The sequence below is a fragment of the Mesocricetus auratus genome, unplaced genomic scaffold (assembly GCF_017639785.1).
Source record: "Mesocricetus auratus isolate SY011 unplaced genomic scaffold, BCM_Maur_2.0 Super-Scaffold_100013, whole genome shotgun sequence".
NCBI classification, from domain to species: Eukaryota; Metazoa; Chordata; class Mammalia; order Rodentia; family Cricetidae; genus Mesocricetus; species Mesocricetus auratus.
In genome coordinates this window covers 8282605-8303962 of record NW_024429196.1, presented here as the reverse complement: position 1 = coordinate 8303962, position 21358 = coordinate 8282605, and the positions used below count along the sequence as shown (strand labels likewise).

The window sequence follows — 21358 nt, the reverse complement described above, 5'->3', positions numbered from 1 at the left end:
GAGTTTATGATCCCTCCTTCCCAATGGTTTATTACTTATTACTGCACTTAGATGTTCCAGGGTCATCTTGTTCCTCTGCTGCTTAAGCCTGGGATTAGACACTTTCCTAATGACACAGGCACTTGGTGTGCTTATTGCTATGGAATAGTATTGCTTTTGATCCCTTGGAGCAGGAAAAAATTGAGCAATACTAAATGAAATAGTTTAGAAGGACTACAGAATGAAGCTAAAGACAGTAATGGTTTTAATGTTTCTTCTTGCAGAACTTCTTGCAGGACTAGAATAAAGAGAAAACAATGTATTTTGTTCCTGAGCCAAGTCAACATAAAAACAGAAGGCGTTTCCTAAGCTAATGTTTGATGAAATGTTAATAAATAACATCAGTGATAGATTTACAAACTAACACCATGAGGCTACCACAGCTCATACTACACAGCAAGTAATATGCACTATCATTTTGGGGGCAGAGGGAGGCAGACACTCCCAGACACACTTGATCATGGCCTTCTTTAGGCACATTCATTCACCCTAAAAACACCAAAGAAATAGTCAAGGCACTCTCACCCCCATCGCTGATTTCAGTTGGCACTACAGAGCCATGGTGGTACAAACACTGAGGTACTGGTACAGAACAGACCTGGATATCAATGCAACAGAATTGAGCATACAGAAATAAAACCACGCTCCTACAAATACATGATTTTAAAACAAAGATTCTGGAAAAAAAATGGCAAAAATTGACAAATGGGACCTCATAACAACAACTACAACTACAACCACCCTGCAGTACAGCAAAGGAATAGGTAATTGAGCAAAGAGACAGTATAGAGAACGGAAGAAAATCTTTGCAAGCTGATACCTAGAATATACAAATCAAGAAGCTAAACAACAGGAAATCAAACTACACAATGAATAAATGGACAGATGAAATGACCAGTTTTCAAAAATGAAGATCAAATAGTGACTACACATATAAAAAATGCTCAACATTAGTAGTTATGAAAGTAATGAAAACAAAAACTACATCAAGATTGGATCTCGCCCTAGTCAGAAGAGCTAATACAAGATGACAAACAGCAAGTTCTGGGGAGAAAGTAAAGGAGCTCTCTCTCACCCACTGCTCGTGAACTGACCCCTGACTGCCTGCTGAGGGGCAGTGAACTAACTAATCCAGCCATGCTGGAAACCAGCACAGAGATTCCCTGCAAATAGAAATGCATCTAACACATGGCACACTCCCTGTTTTTACCGCCAGATTCCACATCAACTTGTCCCAGTCACATTGCACACCAATGTTTCCTCACAACAGCTGAGTTATAAGCCAACTTAGGGGTCCAAGAGCAGAGGGATGGATAAAGAAAACATGGCTTCAACACAGTGGAACCTTTCAGTCACAGAGAACAACAAAGTTAGGGCCTTTGTGGTACAAAGGATGTGGCTGGAGATGATTATATTGAGCAAATTCAATCAGTTCAAAAGGCAAATGCTGGGTGTTTTCTATCATTTGTGGGTCTTAGGCTTTATATATATATATATATATATATAATAAAATCATATATTTACAAATGACAAGAAAGCAAAAGACTTTCTAGGGAACAGAGGGGACTAAGAAGGGTAAGAAAGGGGAGAGAAACAGGGGATGGGGGTGGGATATGATTAAAACACATTTACATGAAAATGGCTTCATATAATCTTGTAAGATAAAAGAAAAACAGAAATTCCAAAGAAAAATCAGTGTAGCTTCCCTCCCTCCCTCCCTCCCTCCCTCCCTCCCTCCCTCCCTCCCTCTCTCCCTCCCTCCCTTCCTTCCTTTTTGAGACAAGATTTCTTTGTGTAGCCCTGGCTGTCCTAGAACTAGCTCTGTAGACCAGGTTTGACCTCAAACTCAGAGATCCATCCACCTGCCTCTGCATCACCACCACCCAACTAAATTAGTGTAGCTTTAGGAGCTCCCCCCACTAAAATTATTTTATTTATTGCATGTCTGCACGATGTGTGTGAGTATGGACACAAGCATGCCAAATATAGTGCAAGTATATGGGTGGGTGGGATGGGGGAGGGACTGAGGACTATTTTTTGGAAGCTGGTTCTCTCTTCCACTGAGGGATCCCAGTGACCCAATCCAGGTTGTCAGGCTTGCATGGCAAGCAAGGCTAAGCACTTTTACCCAGAGAGCCATATTACCCTAGTTTAGGAGGTAACTGAAATGCACACTGGTGCATGTATGCATGCTTGTGTATGTGTGCTATGTGCACACACAGTTCCTAAAGAATTATATACACATATATACATTTGACTGCTTTGAGAAAGTTCCTAAAAATTCAAAGCAATGTACTCTTTTTTTTTTTTTTTTGGTTTTTTCGAGACAGGGTTTCTCTGTATTGTTTTGGAGGCTATTGGTCCAGCCCAGCCTTGAACTCACAGAGATCCGCCTGCCTCTGCCTCCTGAGTGCTGGGATTAAAGGCGTGAGCCACTACCGCCCGGCAGCAATGTACTCTTTTTTTTTGTTTTCTAAGTTTTTATTGTTTGTGAATTTTACATCATATACCCCAATCTCATTCATCTCCCTGTCCTTCCATTATCTGCTCTCCGCCCCTGCAACCACACCCCCCAAAAGAAAACAAAATAATAAAGATTAAAAAAAAAATTGGCTGTGGAGGCTGCAGTGTGCACAGCGTGTCAGCATATCCTTTGGCCCAAACAGCTTTACTTGCAAATGTTCACTGCAATGAATGACTGAACTTGTTCAAGAGGCAGGGCCAGCTCATCAGCATGCCCCGGCTGGCAAGGGGACGACGACAACGGCTAGTTCTTCTGCTCTGATGCCCTCAGGGCCAGCTCTCTTATGCTGCCTAGGCGACGAGTGGGCCATACTCTTGAAAACTAGTTACTAAGTCATCTACCACAGTCAAGAGTCCACTTTCCATTTGAAAGAAATTATACTATACATGATGGCAATTCTTGGTTGTCAACCTGACTACATCTGGAATTAGCTAAAACCCAAGTGGCTGGATTCTCCTCTCCTCTCCTCTCCTCTCCTCTCCTCTCCTCTCCTCTCCTCTCCTCTCCTCTCCTCTCCCCTCTAAAAACAGACCCATCAGAGTAAGGTGGAACATGCCTAAAATCCCAGCACCCATGAGGCCAAAGTAGAAGGATACCAAGTCTGAGTCCCTGTGGGATACAAAATGACACCTTGCCACAAACAAACTAGTACCCACACAATACGATCAATTAAGTTTTGACCATGGAGCAAAAAGTAACTCAAAATGTAGCTGAGGATGGCTTGAACTCTGATCCTCCTACCATCTCCCACATATTAGAATAACAAGTGTGCAACACTGTGACCAGTTTATTAAATGCAGGGCTTTGTGGCATGCTAAGTAAGTACCCCATCAGATGAGATATATCCCCAGACGCACATACCATGTTAAAAGTGGAAAACAGGCTCTACTAACTTAGGCCATGGTGGTCAAGGAAATAGATTTTGCCAAGTCAAATAAAGTGACAAATACATTAAAAGAACACTCACGCTGTATGTGAATGAGCTGCTTTGGCATCTTGAACTCCCCAGGGTATATGGACTCATAGTAAGCGATGTTACTCTCTGCCTCAGGAACAGGAATAACCATATTATCCCGCTTCTCGCCGTACACCTGCTGTGCAGAGATAGCCCGCTGAAGATGGTGTTCCTAGAAACAGGAAAAACACGAAGTGTAAGCTCTAAATTGTAGTCACCAGAATGTATAGCCTTACAGAAGGTTTCTGCTCATTTGCTTTCAAATGAAGGAATTCTGGTAGACCTAACAGCACAGCTAACATAAGAATTTTTTTTTTTGACACAGGGCTCATTATGTAGACCAGGTTGGTCTTAAACTCACGAAGATCCATCTGACTCTGGCTCTGAGTGCTGGGCAAAGGCGTGCATAGCATATAAGGGTAAACTGTGTTTACCTTTGAACATGCCATTAAACAGATAGTGCTGAGTGTTATGAAAAGCCACATGGGTCACTTCCAGCCTGAGGTTTAGGTTCCATTCACGGTGCAATGAGCTGAGCCCTCCAGGTTCCCTCATCTACTTTTGTTACACACATGATGCTTTCTCAGAGCTGGGGAGCATCTTCTTCAGAACTGAGACTCCTCTTATCTGCCATCTTCAGCTTTCAAGGTAGATATATAGCCTTATTCTGCTCTCTCGTGGGGATCAACTAGAAGGATCCTTTCACGGAAAGGAATTATTATCTTCCTCCTAATGAATGCATAGTCAAAAGGCCAATCTTCCATCTCAAGTAATAATTTTCCTTCTGAGTTTCTGAAGTCCCCTCTGGACACACACTAAGAACAGGACTGGAAGCATGCGCTCTGGACTCAAGCTGTTTGAATTAGAGCCAACTCCAACATCTAACAGTTTGTGATTCCTGGCAAGTCTTCCAGTCAGTCAGTGAGGGGGGAGGGGGAGGGCACCGAGCATGCCTTTACAAAATTGGCTAGAATTTAAATAAGATGAATGTGAGGCTGAAAGGTGTGGTATAACAGGCATGCAAAATAAACTTTGATTTAGTTATCACTCAAAAAGCTCTTACTAGTTGAGAGAACACTAGCTGCTATAAAAGTATTGTCCTCATCTAGCCCTACAAAAGCCTAATTTAGCATAAACACACACACACACACACACACAGAGAGTGAAAAGCATTCCAGTTGTATGAAAAGCTCACTAAAAATGTATATGTTCTCTCAAATACTTTTCTATACATTTAAGTACAACCTGTAATACATTATAAAGTGATATACAGAGAGCCTTACTTTACAACAGTCTTACTACATGCTTTGCATCACTGGATATATCTTGAAGAGGTTTCCACACTGAGATTTTACTCTCTTCAGTAGATACTCTAGGTTTCATTGTACAAGTCAAGCGCAGATTGACAGTGGAGGAAAAAAAACCAGGGAACAATCTAAATGCATAAACTTTCTCCTTAAATGCTATAAAAACAAATCATCACTGTTGTACTATGTACAGGCATTTTTTGGACATGGAAAAGCATCTACAGACAATTACAATGTGTTTAAACAGACTTCCAACATCCCCTGGAGTAATACTACTCAGCAACCCTGGCCATTTTTATGTTTTAGGATCTCACTATGGAGCCCAAGCTGACCTGGATGACCCAGGATGACCTCAAACTCAGTGGTACTGTTCCTGCTCCAACCGTTGAAGTACTGGGCTCCAAGTAGATGTCACTGCCTGGCTTAGTAGCTCTTTAAAAACAAACAAACAAAAAGTCTACCAACCTTTATCTTATTCTATATATTTTTATTTTTGGCATAACAGGTGTACATTTTCCTTACAAGTTACTGCTAAGTTCCCTCAACTGTCGCTTTTCTTTGCTGAGCTCTGAAAGGGCTTCCATTAACGTTAAAGGAGCGGAGTCTCATGTAATAACCGCACAAACTTTTGCTGTAGTTTTATCTTCTGGATTTTTTATATACAGAAAGTTCTGTAAGTCAAACTCACAGACCACTTTATAGTTTGTCACACTTGATCTAGGAAAAGCTGCAAACACTGAGGTGTATAAACAAATGCTTTGTTTATAAATCTGTTTTAATGTTTGTGTTGAAACTTTACATTACTACTGGTTCTTGGGAGATGGCAGAAACTAAGTGTGAACAATGAGGAGGAGAATTGACGTTGAGCACAGAGACAGGGACCTCTGGTGAGCCCCAGATGGAAAGGCAGACACAGGACACCCTTCTGCTCTCAATGCACACACTTCTGGATGTCAGCAGGGAGGAGAGGGAGGAGGGAGGAGGGAGGCAGGGCCATTCATCCTCACTCTGTACACTTGTTCCCAGCTCTGAACCTTTCAGCCATAGTTTATCTTTTGGATTTTCCTGCAAACCTACCTTGCACCTGAGGACACATTTGAAATGCAGAGAGTGCTGTAGCACATCTGTAGTCCCAGGGTTCCTGCAGTGAGCTTGGGAGTGGATACAGGAGTCTCCAGAAGCCTGAGGGCCAGCTAGCTTGCAAACACAGCAGCAATTATGAGAGATTCCGTTACAGATAAGGTGTAAGGAGGTGAGGAAAGATTGACAACCAAGATTGTTTTCTGACTTCTGCTGTGTCATTAGACTGACACCTGCTACTGGATTATACGAGGGATTTACCACCAAAGAGTGTAAGTCTCTAAACAGGCCACACCTCTTCAAAATAAAATCCCAGCGTTCTCTTAGCTTCCAGGTGAGAACCTGTCTGAAAGGTGGGCTTTGTCAACGTGTTACGAGCATCTGTCTTTGCTCACACGGGGCTTCCTCTGTTCCAGCTGTTCACCATGGAAAAACCCCATTTGTTCTTCACAGTCAAGCTTGTAACAATCTTCTGTATCTCATGAACAGGCACACAAAACTGTCACTTCGTGTGTGTTCCAACAGAAGCATGTTTCACACTTGGACAGCAGGTTATCATTATGTTTACATATCAATCCCCAGCATGTGAGCTCATTAGATTAGAGGTGTCTGTCTAATTTATTACCCTTTTAACTTTTTCTTCAAAAGATGTATTTTCTCATGGTGTTTGGGGATTATAATTTTTTTAAACCATGAGGACTAATAGAGAATATCTTTGTAAACTACTACAGTTTAATAATCTGACTTATTGTGTAGTATTTTATAATTTGTCATTGAGGAAAGCTTAGAAAAGCAATCTCAATGAAGCACGAGGAAACATGTTTCTTTCTGCTCTATAACAGAATGGCTTCCACTATGCTCTAACTAGAATGGCTAAAATTGAAAAGGCCAACATCAAAAGATGAGGGTTTGGAAGGAAAGCATTTATATCTTGTCACTGAGAAGTCACAGTAGTTTATAAAATGCCACAAACCACTAAATTTCTATTTAAGCAAGCAATGACCTCACAGCAGCAGTAACAACCAGGGCCACAATTAGACTATCCTAACTGAATTACAGTTTGTTCTAAGTAGCAATAATACATAAAATTCCTTCTGGGTAAATGAATGACGGTTAATTTTGTTAAAAATCTACTGAAGGAGGGCCGGGTGTTGGTGGCGCATGCTTTTAATCCTAGCACTTGGGAGGCAGAGGCAGGAGGATCTCTGTGAGTTCGAGGCCAGCTTGGTTTACAGAGCGAGTTCCAGGACAGCCTCCAAAACAATACAGAGAAACCCTATCTCGAAAAACAAAAACAAAAAAATCTACTGAAGGGCAATAATCCAGCTATAGTGACACACACCAGAGTCTTTGCTGTTGGTCAAACTTCCAACAATGATTCCTTTCACATCTCCTTCAAATTTGGTACACAAGTCTCCTAAGCAGATCATTGCTTATCAAGGCTCTTCCACTATGCTCTAACTAGAATGGCTAAAATTGAAAAGGCCAACATCAAAAGATGAGGGTTTGGAAGGAAAGCATTTATATCTTGTCACTGAGAAGTCACAGTAGTTTATAAAACCCAACGTTCACAGCCCACATAGCTTGGCAAATCCACTTCCAAGTGTTCATTCCAGACAAAGTGGATACAAGCTCACAAAAGACCTCAGTAACAATGCTCAAATCATCATACTAACAGCAGCCTCAAAATGACATCCAGTGTCCACAGGCGGACATGCTACAGAAACAACTCAGGGGTAAAGCATGTGTAGAGCAGGATTCTGGCACTGACCCATTGTGAAACAACCAGTCTCTCCATGTCCTGAATAGGATAAACTATGCATAGTTAAAAAGTAGAATATTAGTAACAAAAAGGAGCTAGTTACTTTTACATGTACTATCACAAGCAACTTTCAAAATCAGCATCACCCACAAGAGCTCACACTGGAGTCCACCAATGTGTACTTCTTAAACATGCAAAGTTAACCTATGATTGGATGGGGTGGTGGTGGTGCACACCTTTAATTCCAGCACTTGGGAGGCAGAGGCAGGTGGATCTCTGTGTGTTTGAATCCTGCCTGGTCTACAGAGTGAGTTCCAGGACAGCTAGGGCTGTTACATAGAGAAACCATCTCAAAAAACAAAACAACGTTGGCCTGTGGTAGAAAGGATCCTAGCCACAACTCCCTTGGAGGGCAGGAGTTTAAAAGAGGATGATGTTGATGCTCTGCATTGATGTATGTTAGGTGATGTGAATCTATGAATAAATGCCAAAATTAAACTAGGACCCACTATTGTAAATTCCTCTGTATGCCAATTTTACCTCAAAGTGGAAAAAGTGAAAAAACAAGCAAACAACTGAACTCTAGTTGATGCTATACATGCTGAAATACAAACACGAACAGGCATGTAAAATTAAAATGCCTTTTATTTAAACATAAGGTGGGTGGAAAGCCCTTTCCTAACTGGCATTTGCAAATAAGGTCCAGAGATGCACAGATGAGAAACAAACAAGCAAAACAAAACGTCAACTTGAAGTAGCTGGCTAGTGAACTATAACGAATGGGCAAGCACTGGCAAACTTGTCAACATCTCTGTGCTTGAAATTTTTCATAAAATCTTATTTTAAGAAAGCTGGGGATGTAGCCTAAACACTTGCCTAGCACACATGAAACCCTGGCGTTTGCTTCTCTAGTACTATAAAACAAACCCACCACATGTATTAGCCTTCGAGGCTATGGCTGCATTTGTTGTCAATAGGAGTGTTTTTCTGCTGTTTTGCTCTGGGTGGAGAATCAGACCTAACACATTACAAATACCCAATCACTTCCCCCATTTTTTGAGATAAATTGTGCTAGTTATTTAAGGTCCACAAATGACTCGTTTCAGACTTTATAAAAAGAATTAAGCAAACAAAAATTAAATATATTTTGCTTGACATTTCAAATGTTCAAGGGAACAGTTAAAACTTGAAGGACAATGTGGCATGAAAAAGCAACTTAATGTTTATTATTTTTCAAAAGAAATAAAAAGAAATGGTAAAATTATTTCCCATTATACTCAAACTTAAAGTATAATTCTGAAATTCTATTTCTAGAATTTAAAAGTACAAAGGAAGTTTTGTTATTTGAAAGTATGAATTATTTGCCGATTGAGTACTAAAGTTGAGCACTGGGCATGTCTGGGTGGCCTGAGAGTCTGTGGCAAGGAAGGATGTTTTACAGCCATTGCCAGTAGGCTACCACTCATAACTCAATGGAGAAGGCGTGCTCATTCTACCAGAGGTTTTCTTCCTAAAACATTTGTCTTTTGGCCCAACTGGCAGATGGTTTCTTTACAAAACAACCAGGGCTTAGGTTGCTAACATGTTCAAAGGCAAATAAGTTTAATTTTGATGCTTGCTTTTAAGTCCTTCTTTGTAGTTCCAATGGCTGTTTGTGCTGGACTTTTCCAGCTCCTGCAAGGCTGGTGATGCTCAACAAGGAGAGGGCAAGAGGAAAATTGTAGTTCCTTACTTTTAGGAGAACACACCCCAAAGTCTCTCCTCTCCCTTTCTGGTTAGAAACTTCCCGGTCATAGTATCTACACTTCCCATCAGCAGCTCCTGGGTTTCTTCTAACCCAGTCAAAGGAAACACAAAGGTTATTCTTTGTAAAGCAGTGTAGGCAGCACCTTGCCAGAAAGCAAACACATCAGACGAACATAAAACAGCTGCATTAAAGCATCATGGCCCACTTCCTGTCCACACTCAGCTCTCCACTGTCCCCTACTATTTCTATGGTGGTGGTGGGTCTACACATTAATTTCCGCTCAGATTTAACAAGAGTTCCACATCAACATCTTGCCAGGTATACGTCCCCTCCTCCAAAGGTCTCTCCTCAATCTCCCAGACCTGAAATCACCGCCCCCCCACCAAAACTCCCCAGTGCCTTCCTTTCCTCCCCATCTCCAGATCAAGCCCAATTCTTAGAGATTTCATGTTTATTTTTTCTAGGAGTTATTCAGTATTTTCTACCTTGCTCCACCTTGTCTTCTGGAGCTACTTATTAGTGGTCTTTCTGAAGAGGCTGAACTTTTTTTAAAGCTTTCTATTTATTCTTTGTGTCCCATTCATTTACCTGTCCCTTCGTATCCACCCTCCGCCTTTACAATGCCCCCCAAAATAAAATAAAGGAAAACAATCAATCCTATCATGGAAGCTGTGATAGTGAGTCACACAGCAAACCCTTTTGTCTCTGTCTTGTAAGTGTTCACTGAAGAGAGTCATTGGTCTGGTTCGAGGCCTCTGGTTTCTGCTACCCTCACTAGGATTCCTCTTGGCTATCCTGTTGTTGCCCCGTGTCATGGAGATCCTGCAGCTTTTGGTCTGCATGACTGGTCCCTTCATATGATCTAGCAGATCAAAGATGGGGTGGAGGTTGGGGTGGGTCAACTTATACTCATGCTTCTGGGCCTGGATAGCTGCAGGGTTGTTCAGAAGCTCAACTTTTAATCTGAAGCTCTCTACTGTATTCCTGCTGTGAGCTGCTTGTGATGTATATCTTACTATTTCTTCCAAATCAACACCCCACCACTTCCCACCCAGAGTCAGCATCTTACAGAATTTTCTAGTAATACCAAAAATGTAGTAGTTCCCTTTCTTTAATCTACTTATAACCCACTTCATTTTATATGACTGTGGGATGTCTCTCACCATTTTTACATAGCACAGTTATTACAGTAACAGAGAAAACACGGAGAAGTGATTTTAAAGTGTCCACCTTCTTTGAAAGCATCGGGTGAAGGAAGGCTGACATCAGAAGTTTGAGGTCAGCCTGAGCAATACAGAGACAGCCCTTTTGAAAACTAGTCTATCATCATATTCAACTAAAATCTTGATGAAGTAGAGTACTGAGCAACGCAGAATCAGAAGAACACTTCCTGATAATGAATGAATGGATGCCCCCAAACTACCTGCATCACACATGTGAGAAAGGGGTGGGACAAAACAGGCAAGAAGCACAAACAGGTAAGGGCCACAGCCTGTGATGTCAACTCTTAGGAAGTGAACAGAATGACCACGAGTTCAAGGACAGCCCTGGCCGCAAGACCATGCCTCTGATTCACCCACCCACCCCTCCATAAACCCTAAAGACTGAAACACTTAAGAACAAAGGGCCACAATGTAATAAATGGTTTGTGAAGACAAAGGGGAGAGAGGGTAGAAGACAAGAAAACAAATGGGACAGCTACATAGCTTACATGGTAGATAACTTGGTAGCAGAATGATGGATACAGTTCTGAACAGAGAAAGAAAAGTGATTTTAAAAAGTGGTCTTGGAAGGGGTGGTTCTAAAGCTGGAACACTGTCTTTGAAAAGTAGTTCTAGCAGTATCATTTAGCCAGAGAGTGCCTGTGCATCAGTCTCAGCAACAGGCAGGGAGAAGGATGTAGAGTACTCACAGGTGCCATGTTCTGCCCAAACAGACATGCCTGTCCTGTAAGCACTTCAAATGTCTTCCTTATTTATGTCAGGGTGATGTACTGGAAAGTTTGATGAGGCCCAATTCACAATGCATAATAAGCTTCAAAATCAAGTTATGTTAGGCTGTGATATGCTAAAATCATTCTCTTCTACAATGGAATTACCTATTTTGAGAAACTCTTGTAGTTCCTTCTACTGCTGAATTGTGAGCTATTTCCCACTTTACATTTTATTTTTTATCTTTAAAGGGGGGGCTCTATTTACTATAGATGCTACAATATTGAACCATGTTTTATGGAAAAAGATTATAGGTTAGCAAACTAGAGCTGGGGGTGGGGTCAAGTCCAGCCGGTCAGTTTTGTACACAGCCCTGGAGCACAGCCTCAGCCTTGCTGGGTCACTGAAGACTACCCGAGTGTGATTTTGTCCCACAGCAGATCTGAGGAGTTCTGGAGGACTGGGAGGCCTGCAAGGCCAAGCATCTACTATCCAATTCTTTTTTTTTTTTTTTTTTTTTTTGGGGTTTTACGAGACAGGGTTTCTCTGTATTGTTTTGGAGGCTGTCGGTCCAGCCCGGTCTCAAACTCACAGAGATCCTGCCTCTGCCTCCTGAGAGCTGGCATTAAAGGCATGCGCCACCACACCTGGGTACTATCCAAGTCTTTACAAACCAGTTCCAGACCTTTGATATCTGTCTAAATTCTGATATGAGGTGGTACGGAATAGTGAGACTCCCAGTGGCAGCTACTAGAGCTCCTATAACATGGGAAAAACGACCAATAAGCAAGACACAGCTTATCAAGTAGAAGCATTAGACTATTCCACGCACACTTCATCTTTACTTCTAGGTCTGTTACTAAGTACACCCACTTTACAGGAAGGTGAGGATTAGTGTGATTATGTCACTTGCCCACAGTTGGAGGAGACAGACTTGGGTTTTGGTCTGGATCAACAATCCCAGTCTCTCAAAGGTGCCTAATTCCTCCATGTTTTTTCTTTCCCAGCTCTGGCTGAGTTTAGATTGGTTGCTAATATTAAGAGCATCCACAAAAACTTTAAGCAGTTGAAAATATATAAACAAGGGCTACAAGGATCATGAGGAGTTACAGTCAATTTAGAAAAGCAGCAGATTTCCTAACTTCCTTTACTTGACTAGGAAGCCAACAAAACCTGTGCTTCCTAATAACTCATCACTCTATCATTCAATTCTGGATGCTCTGAACATGGTGAAGGGAAATTATGTCTCAAATAAGCATTATTTTATCTTGCTGAGTCTAAAACCAGAATATAATATTTACTAGTCTATCCAACACATAAACTTTGGCACCACACTTACCTAGTATGCGGGTATAACGTAGTTTCTTTTGTGTGTTTGGGGTGGGAGGGATGCTGAGGTCAACACTGAGTGGCTTCCTTTATGGATGTTCACCCCGCCCAGACAGAGTCTCTCACTGAAACCAGGGCTCACAGACTGAGCTAGACTGGCTTCCTATATAAGCTTTGGAATCTGTCTCCAGCTCCCCAGTGCTGGAAGCCTACATGTATATGTGCCCTCATGTCCAACTTTTACATGGTTGCTGGGGATCTGAACTCAGGTCCTTATTCTTACATAGAAGCACTTTCTCCACTGAGCCACCTTGCAAGTCTGTGGTTTATTATTTATAGAATGTACTCAGGAATAGAAATTTCCTCATAGGAAGAGAATCAGCTTTCAATTAAAAGGAAATTAAGAAAATTCACTTGGCTTTAGAATTAAGTATTAGTATAAAATCAAAATTTTACTGTTTAAAAGAAACCAATTATTCACCATTCGGAGAGAAGACTTGTGTGATGAACAAATTTGATTAAAACAAAGTGCCAAGCTTGATTAAATTTGACCTATAAAGAATAAGTTTTATCTCATTTGTTTTCCAGCTGGCTAACGTTACAAACAGTATTGAGTTAGTGTTCCATTCATCTTATTACACATTTTGTACCTGAAAAGCACATTTTACACCTGAAAAGCAAACTTTCAGAATATGTGTGAATGCTGAGACCCTGGCAATTAAGGAAACTGGGGCAGTGTAACGTGGCATGGATGGGAAAAAGTGACAGTTCTGTGTAGTTATTATTTTTACCAAACTAATTGTGGGGCTGGAGAGATGTCTCAGCAGTTAAGAGCACTGGCTGCTCTTCCAGAGAAGCTGGGTTCAATTCCCAGCACCTACATGGCAGCTTACAACTGCCTATAACTCAAGTTCCAAGGGATCTGACACCTTCACACCAATACACATACCGTAAACAACAGCAACAACAACAACAACAACAACAACAAGCCGGGCAGGAGCGCCTTTAATCCCAGCACTAGGAGGCAGAGGCAGGCGGATCTCTGTGAGTTTGAGGCCATCCTGGTCTACAGAGCGAGTTCCAAGACAGTCTCCAAAGCTAAAGATAAACCCTGTCTCGAAAAACCAAAAACCAAACCAACCAAACAAACAAACAAAAACTACCCAAACAAACAACAAAACCCCCTAATAGTACATAATTTCCTTCCTTAGTGGCACCCACCCAGTCCCTTGGCTTCAGCAAAAGCATAACCTCTTGGAATTCCCTCTCATATGTGTAAACAGTAGTATCTTCCCATGGCAGTTAGAAAAGGCCTGAGGGTCTCAAATATCCTCTTTTCTTCATTTGCTAATTAAATGCAGAAGAAAATAAATATCTGATAATTTCAAATTACCAATAAGCTTAACATGTGACACCACAGGTTGTTTTTGTTTTTAATGGCATATGAAAATAATTTCTGACTCCCTTAGAACGTTTTTCAACAGTCAAGCAGAAAGGCATGTAAAAAGCAACATCAGAAATGTGGGCTGAAATTCCAGTTTGCCATTTACTGATTTTGTGTTGCATTCTTTAAACTTCACTTTCTTATGTGTATGCGATGCACATGAAGGCCAGAGTAGGGCATCCAGTGTCTTTCCCTATAGCTTTCTGTCTTATTTTTTGAGATAGGGTGTCTTGATGAACTTGGCTTGCCAATCAATGGGCTAGGCCAATAACTAGGCTAGCCAGTCAGTGAGCTCCCAGCATCTGTCCAGCTCAACCCTACAACACTGGGCTACAGGGATGTGCAATCATGCTTGGTTTTTATATGGGTGCTTGGGACTTGAACTCAGATCCTCATGCTTACACAGTACATACTCTTATTCACTGAGTGATCCCTTAGCTCTTCAATTAACTTTTAAAGATATAATCAGGTATTTGCCATTATAAGGGCAGAAATGAAATAGAAGATATAAACCTCTTAGTATAGTACCTAGCACTTCAAAATCAATTTAATGTCTGTTTTCTTACTGGTAAAGGGCTGAAAATAATACCTAACTTAGAGGGTTATATCGAGAATTCCAAGAAGTTGTATCAATGAAGTCTTACTGCTACATATTATTCTAATGGTCATTATGATATACAGTGGGCTAAATATTAATAAAAATGCTTACTGTAACTATACACAAAGCACACAAGGCCTTAGATTCACTCCTTAGTACCACAGCAATAAAAATATGCAAAACCCTCCCCAAACAATAAAAGAAAACTCAGCAACTACTTTTTTCTTTCCTTTTCTTGAGGAAAGATTTCTTCTAGTTCACAGTTTCCACTTAATTTTTAGTGGCGAACTATCATGGTCAACAGTTAACCTCTGTAGATCACCAAATCCCACTTACAAGGACTTATCTGAAAATTTCAGGTACTGTACAGAACACAGACTTCAGTTGGCTACTTGAGCTTTTCTAAGACAACAACATCTCTACACACTTTGGAACACAAAAGGAGAAAAGTGCATTGGAGCCCCGTGGGACTCTGTTCTCACAGCTTCCAATTAAAACTACAACTGCAATTCATTTCAAAAACTACTTATGTCATACAGTGTGTGACAACTCACAGGAATATTATTTCCCAACTCTGAATGCTACCTGAAATAAATCTAATCACCTCCTTCCATGAAAACAGACAAAATGCATTAATGACATTAATACGGGAAGAAGGGAAAAAAATTCAACATAGCCAAAGAGGCCTCAGGTCTGATCTAACTCATTAAGTCATTATCTCTTTAGTTGATGTGCACAGCAACAGATGACACATTTCTTCTTGTAAAATAAAGAGTAAATACAGCTCAGGTCAGGCAGCATTGGAGAGAGACGTCTTCCAAAGACATTAAGTAAAGCATGCAAAATTGGGAACTCAAGAATCCCATTAAATTTGGTGAGAATGATTGTCTATTAAACAAACAAACCAAAAACAAAGTAGGCATATGCTCATTCCAAAGATAAACTATAACAGACAGTGCCATTCACTCTTTTAATTTTTTAAAGTCAAAATGGCAAGTTAACATTACAATAATAAATGCTGGCACAGGAGAGGTGTTAGAACATCTGTTCAACTAGGGAATTTGTTCAGTCTATAAATTCCAATCACAAAACAGCTTCCAGTAAGTAAATGGTATTTTAAAACCTAATCAAACCATGGTCAGAATGTAAATTCTTTTTGTAATAAAGGGGAGGCTAGGTTAATAACTAAAGAAAATATAGCCATCTTAAGACACACCTCTAATCTACTCACAAAGGATGGCTGAGCTGAGCGTGGCACTATGCACTATTAATCTCTTGAGGTGGAGGTCAGCCTGGTCCACATAGGACTTTCAGGACAGTCAAGGCTACATAGAGACCCTGTCTCAAAATAAAACAAACAAAACAAACGGTTCTCTGAAAACAGGACAGCTAGTACTGCTCCAAATACAAGGTGCTGTTGTCTACATTTCATCTTCCCCAGCCATTAAACAGAGACACTCAAAGTACCTTTTCTTCAATGCTCTTGGAAGGACCGGACTTTTTGGCAGGACATTCTCAGTCAAAGTGACCTCCATCTGGACCATAACATTTAAGTGCTAGGCTAAGATTCAAAGATTTCAAAGCACTTTCCAGCATCACTATGTCTGAAGTAATGATTACTGTAGCCTAGATCCCCAGCTGTTCTAAGGTGATCTAAAATATGTCAAGAGCAAGAAATAATTCACACCCCTTCTGGGAGGATTTAGAGACAGGTTTCTCTGTGTAGCCCTGGCTGTGTTGAAATTGACTCTGTGGATCAGGCTGAAGTGCTGGGATTAAATGGGTATGCCACCACCACCACCTGACCTAAGAAATAAACTTCTGGCATTATTATATCCTAAGATTTTTGAGGTTGTTACCACAGACATACCATAACCTGACCTATGCCTATCCTAACTTATAAATAGGGGGATGGGATACAAACAAAACCAGAAACATTAAGGAAAACTAAAATAGACACCACAGATTCCAAAGCAAGAAAAATCACTTACGATAATTGAAAGGACTGGTGACGTACTTTAACTAAACCTACAGCCCTACGAAAGTCTTTAAAAAGTGAAAGAAAAAGACACTGTATTGGTTGTTATGTTTGGCATTACACAAAGGGATGGACAGCCAGCCAGCCAGCCAGCCAGCCAGCCAGCCAGCCACACACACACACACACACACACACACACACACACACACACACACACACACACACACACACACACACACGAGAGACAATGGGCAGATAGACCCCGAGCGGAATGGGAACACAGTGGAAGCCAACAGAGGCAGCACAACACAAAGCTTAACTGCTGACAAGTAAATGGCAGACAGACATCAAGAGCCTGTCTGCACAAGGCCATCTGACGGAATTAGAGGCATGCTCCTGTCTCTGCCTTGCCATAGGCAGAGAGGAGGCTGTGAACTGTTCCAGCTAACAAAGCCCAAACACACATCAGATGAAGCCCAGAAAGGCAAAAGAAAAGGGAGATATCTCAGATGTCAACACAGAAGCCACAAAGAGTTATGGAGCAGGGGCCTCCTCACAATGGCAGATGGGCCTGAAGAACACCCATATCCTATGGATCTATTTCTGCAGCATGTCTCCCAACCTTTCTACATCTACATTGTTACCCCGTCTCTGTTAATCAACTCTCGGATGAGGAGGAGGAAGGTTACAGTCTTCATTTAAATCCAGGGCAAGAGGCAACACATCCAGACCTACGGACAGTTACATGTATCATCTGGGAATAAAGACTTCACGTGTGGTAGAATATTTTAAGGTGTGTGCCTTTTGCTTATGCTGCATTTGTTTCACTCTGTGAAGTTGTGATCTTTGCCTGTCTAAAACACCTGATGGTCTAATAAAGAGCTGAACAGCCAGCCAGTAGTGAGGCAGGAGCAAGGGCAGGCAGGGCTGGCAGGCAGAGTATAAACAGAAGGAGAAATGGGGAAGAGGCACGAGGAAAGAACCAGGGGAGGGGTGTCAGGGGCCAGCCATGGAGGAAGAAGACAGGTAAGATACACAGAAGGGAGGAAGGTAAAAGCCCAGAAGGGGTAATTTAAGTAAAAAGAGCTGGCTAGCAACAAGCCAAGCTAAGGCCAGGCATTCATAAGTAATAATAAGACTCTGTGATTTATTTGGGATCTGGGTGGTGGAGCCCCCAAAATGCCGAAAGAGTAAAAAAACATTCTAATACTACATTCACATTTCCTGCTTTAGTTAACTGGAACTTTCAGGTAGGCTACACTGTGCCGATGAGCTCACTGTGCACTAAGGGAAGACTTACTATTAGTATTACCTCCCCAAATATTTACATTTCTTTCCTCCATATCCTAAGACTAATTACCGGTTCCTCTATGGTTAGGTTTGGTACATTATTTTTGCTAGCCAAATTCTGATCAGAGCATTTAACAGCTGACTTGAGTCTGATCTTCCTAAGTTTTTTTCTTCCACTACAGTCACATTGGGGATTGAGACCACTCTGCTGGTCTGCATCCTGGAGTGGGGTTATGAAGAATGGAAGCCCCAAGTCAACCAAAGGGCACTGCAGTGACATAAATAAGTCTTTGTTGCAAAGCCACTAGGATGGGGAAAGGTTTTATGCTTACAGTCTAGCCTTTCCTATCCTATCTGATATCTGAAAGGGACAGTTAAATTAGAGTCATACTTATGGATTTCTATCGTCAGTGACAAGAGTGTGGCAATGAAGCCTAGTGGTTAAAAACCCTGTCTCAGCATAGCAATCATATGGCAAAACCAGTGTCTTGATAAAACTCTAAAGTTTAAGAGGAGCAAAGACAGCCTTGGGATAGAATTGCTAGAAATGTATGAATAAATTAACCAACCTAGTCAAATAATGGAGGCATTAAAAAATGGCACTTGGAGCTCAGAATCCTATAGTGTAAGACTGTATCAACCAACTTACATAAAATTAGGTCAGCAGCAATTGCTGTGACAGTCTGACAACTAAGGAAGCAATCTAGCTGGGACTTGAAGGATGAGAGATTAGTAAACTCAGCAGGAGAACAGTAGGGGAATGTTTCAATAACAGGAATAGAGAGCTGGTCTTACTGCTGAAGGGAACCTGAAGGCTTCAGAAGAAAAAAGCAACAGGCCAGATGCTATAAGTCTCTGAGCACCTGTCTTAGCTAGGGTTTCTATTGTGTGATAAAATGGGGATGTGCTGCTTACTGGCTTACTCCTCATGGCTTGCTCAACCTGCTTTCTTATAGAACACAGGACTGCCAGCCCAAGGATGGTCCCACCTATAGCAGTCTGGGTCCATCCCCCCATTTAGAAAATGCCTTACAGCTGGATCTTATGGAGGTGTTTTCTCAACTGAGGTTCCCTCCTTTCAGATGTATCTAGCTTGTGTCAAGCTGACATAAAGCTAGCCAGCACAGCATCACACACCAGTTCAAAATCAGCAGCGACAGGCTTTTCTGTCTTCAAAGAACAACTGATTTATGAACACTGAGGAGGCAGCAACAGGGATTTGGAAGAATCAGTTAGGAATTACTTGAATCTGTGTGAAACATCATCCCCTAATCAATGGGAATAACATTAATTTAAAAAAACTGTATTAGCATTCTTTGTATGATGTGTATGCATGCCATAAATCAACAGTGTGAAGTCATGTTCTTTTTCATTTTCACATGGCTTCTGGAGATTTGAATTCAGGTCATCAGAAATTCATGGCAAGTACTTTTAATTGCTACAACACTAGAAATATTTAGGAAATTACCATAGATACTAGCATTTTATTCAGGGTATTTTCAATGTTTGTTAGCCTGCCTGAACTTGTCCAACTAAATTCTTGCCAGCCTAAACTCTTCCCGGGGATTCAGCAAATCTGGGCATGAACTGGACACATGGGCAGTTTAGCACCAGGTTGCTTAGTTGGGTAAGAAAGAGACAGAATTCATGTCACGATATCTCTAACAAGAGCTAGTCATTCTTTTATAAAACTCGCTGGGTATCATATGCTTATAATTCTCGCACTTAAGAGGCTAGGAAGACCAAAGAGTTCATGGCTAGCCTGTGCTATATAGTCAGACCCTGTTTACAAACAAAACCCCCAAAAAGCTACAGGACAAATGCATCAAGGAAGATGTATTTATGGAGTAGATTATTTAATATTTCCCTGGTACACAGAAGAAAAAAAAAACCCTACTGTTTTATTTTAGTGCAAATGTCTTACAGGGAAAAATCTACAAACCCCCCACATTCTCAAGTATGGTGCCCCACTGCCAGGTGATAGGTGGGAGTTTCACTGCCAGTAAGAAAGCATTCGCCATCAGTCTTACTTTCAGATCAGAGAAATGGAAACCAGTGTAAAAAAAAAGTTTTAGCTCAAGTAAAAAAAAAATCAATTTTGAGAATACTTCATTTACTTTACTTATCTTTGTTTCAAATGGTAAACAAGACTACTTTTTAGAAACTACTACAAGTTGGCTAAGTTTCCTTATACTGCTACAACGAAAGTTATTGTTTCTCATCCTTAAAAAAAGAGAATTTAAAAACAAACCCTTCACACTGTCTAATTTATCATATGAATTTTAAGCCCCATGTTTGCAGACACCACAGCATGAGCACCCCACTTTGAGAATGTAGCTCCAGATGTGCAAGCTGGCACACTCAGCACAGAACTTCACAGATTATATTATTTCAGGAAAGCTCATGACACTCTCTGGGATTACAGTTTTGATTCATTACATTTCTCATATCCCTCATGTAACCCATTCTTAAAATCCTACTTTACTAGTCTCATTCCCAAAATACAAATGCTGAGTATCATTTAGTAGATGACATTATTGAATGCAACTATTTAAACATTACTTCAAGAAACATTTGTTACTTCAGTATTCAGTTTTTGAAGATGCTGCTTTCTGCCATCAAAGGGCTTAAGAATGGTGAGCATATATACCTTAATTTGTTCTCTAGTGTTCTGGAGCCATGGCACTTTCATCTAAGCTGACAGTAAAAAAGAGTTTACTGAGATGTCTGGAAATGGGGACAGTAACTGCCCAATGGCCAGAGGTTTGCGGTGGTTAGCCTTCAAGACTAACCTGGGACATATCTGCTTCTTGGTATTCAAAATCCTGGCTGATGTGTGAGCAGCAGGGTAAAAGTGACTCTAGGCCATTAATAGGACCAGGTAACCAAAGACCAGCCTTTACGTGTGATCTTAGTGTCTCTTGGGGAAGTGACACTGTGCCAAGCCATCCAGATAGCCAATGGAGAGAGGCCTGGGTGATGGGGAACAGAAACTATGGGCTTAGAATGTGAGTCTAGAAGCAGGCTGCAAGCAAGCAGTGTTGGCAATCCTGTAGGACTCATCTGAACTGAGAGTCTGAAACCATGAGATTACAGATGTTTGATGTTTCAAGTTGCTTACTTCAGGACAGTTGCACAGTAACAGGTAACACACATTGATATTGATTCCTTGCCTCCCTATCAAAAATCTAAACTATCAGAATAGCTTTGGAACTGGTCCATGGACCAAAGACAGCTCATCAGTGAGGAGGCCACTGATTAAGCTGGGCAGTGTGTCACATGACTGTGCAGGTGAGGACACAAAAGCAAGGGGGGGCCACTGGACACTGGAAGGCATAGAGTCTTAAGCCAGGGGCAGAAAGTTTAATTAGTAA

The 21358-nt window shown here is 41.2% G+C and overlaps 1 protein-coding gene across 2 annotated transcripts in view; it reads right to left on the bottom strand.

Annotated features, from left to right (window-relative positions):
- Positions 1-21358, bottom strand: part of Epc1 (enhancer of polycomb homolog 1) — an 83964-nt gene that overhangs the window by 22739 nt on the left and 39867 nt on the right. For both annotated transcript variants that reach the window (XM_005085159.4, XM_005085158.4), the window contains exon 2: positions 3531-3690. In XM_005085159.4, the coding sequence (XP_005085216.1) occupies positions 3531-3690 (160 nt within the window). The remainder of the gene's footprint in view (positions 1-3530; positions 3691-21358) is intronic.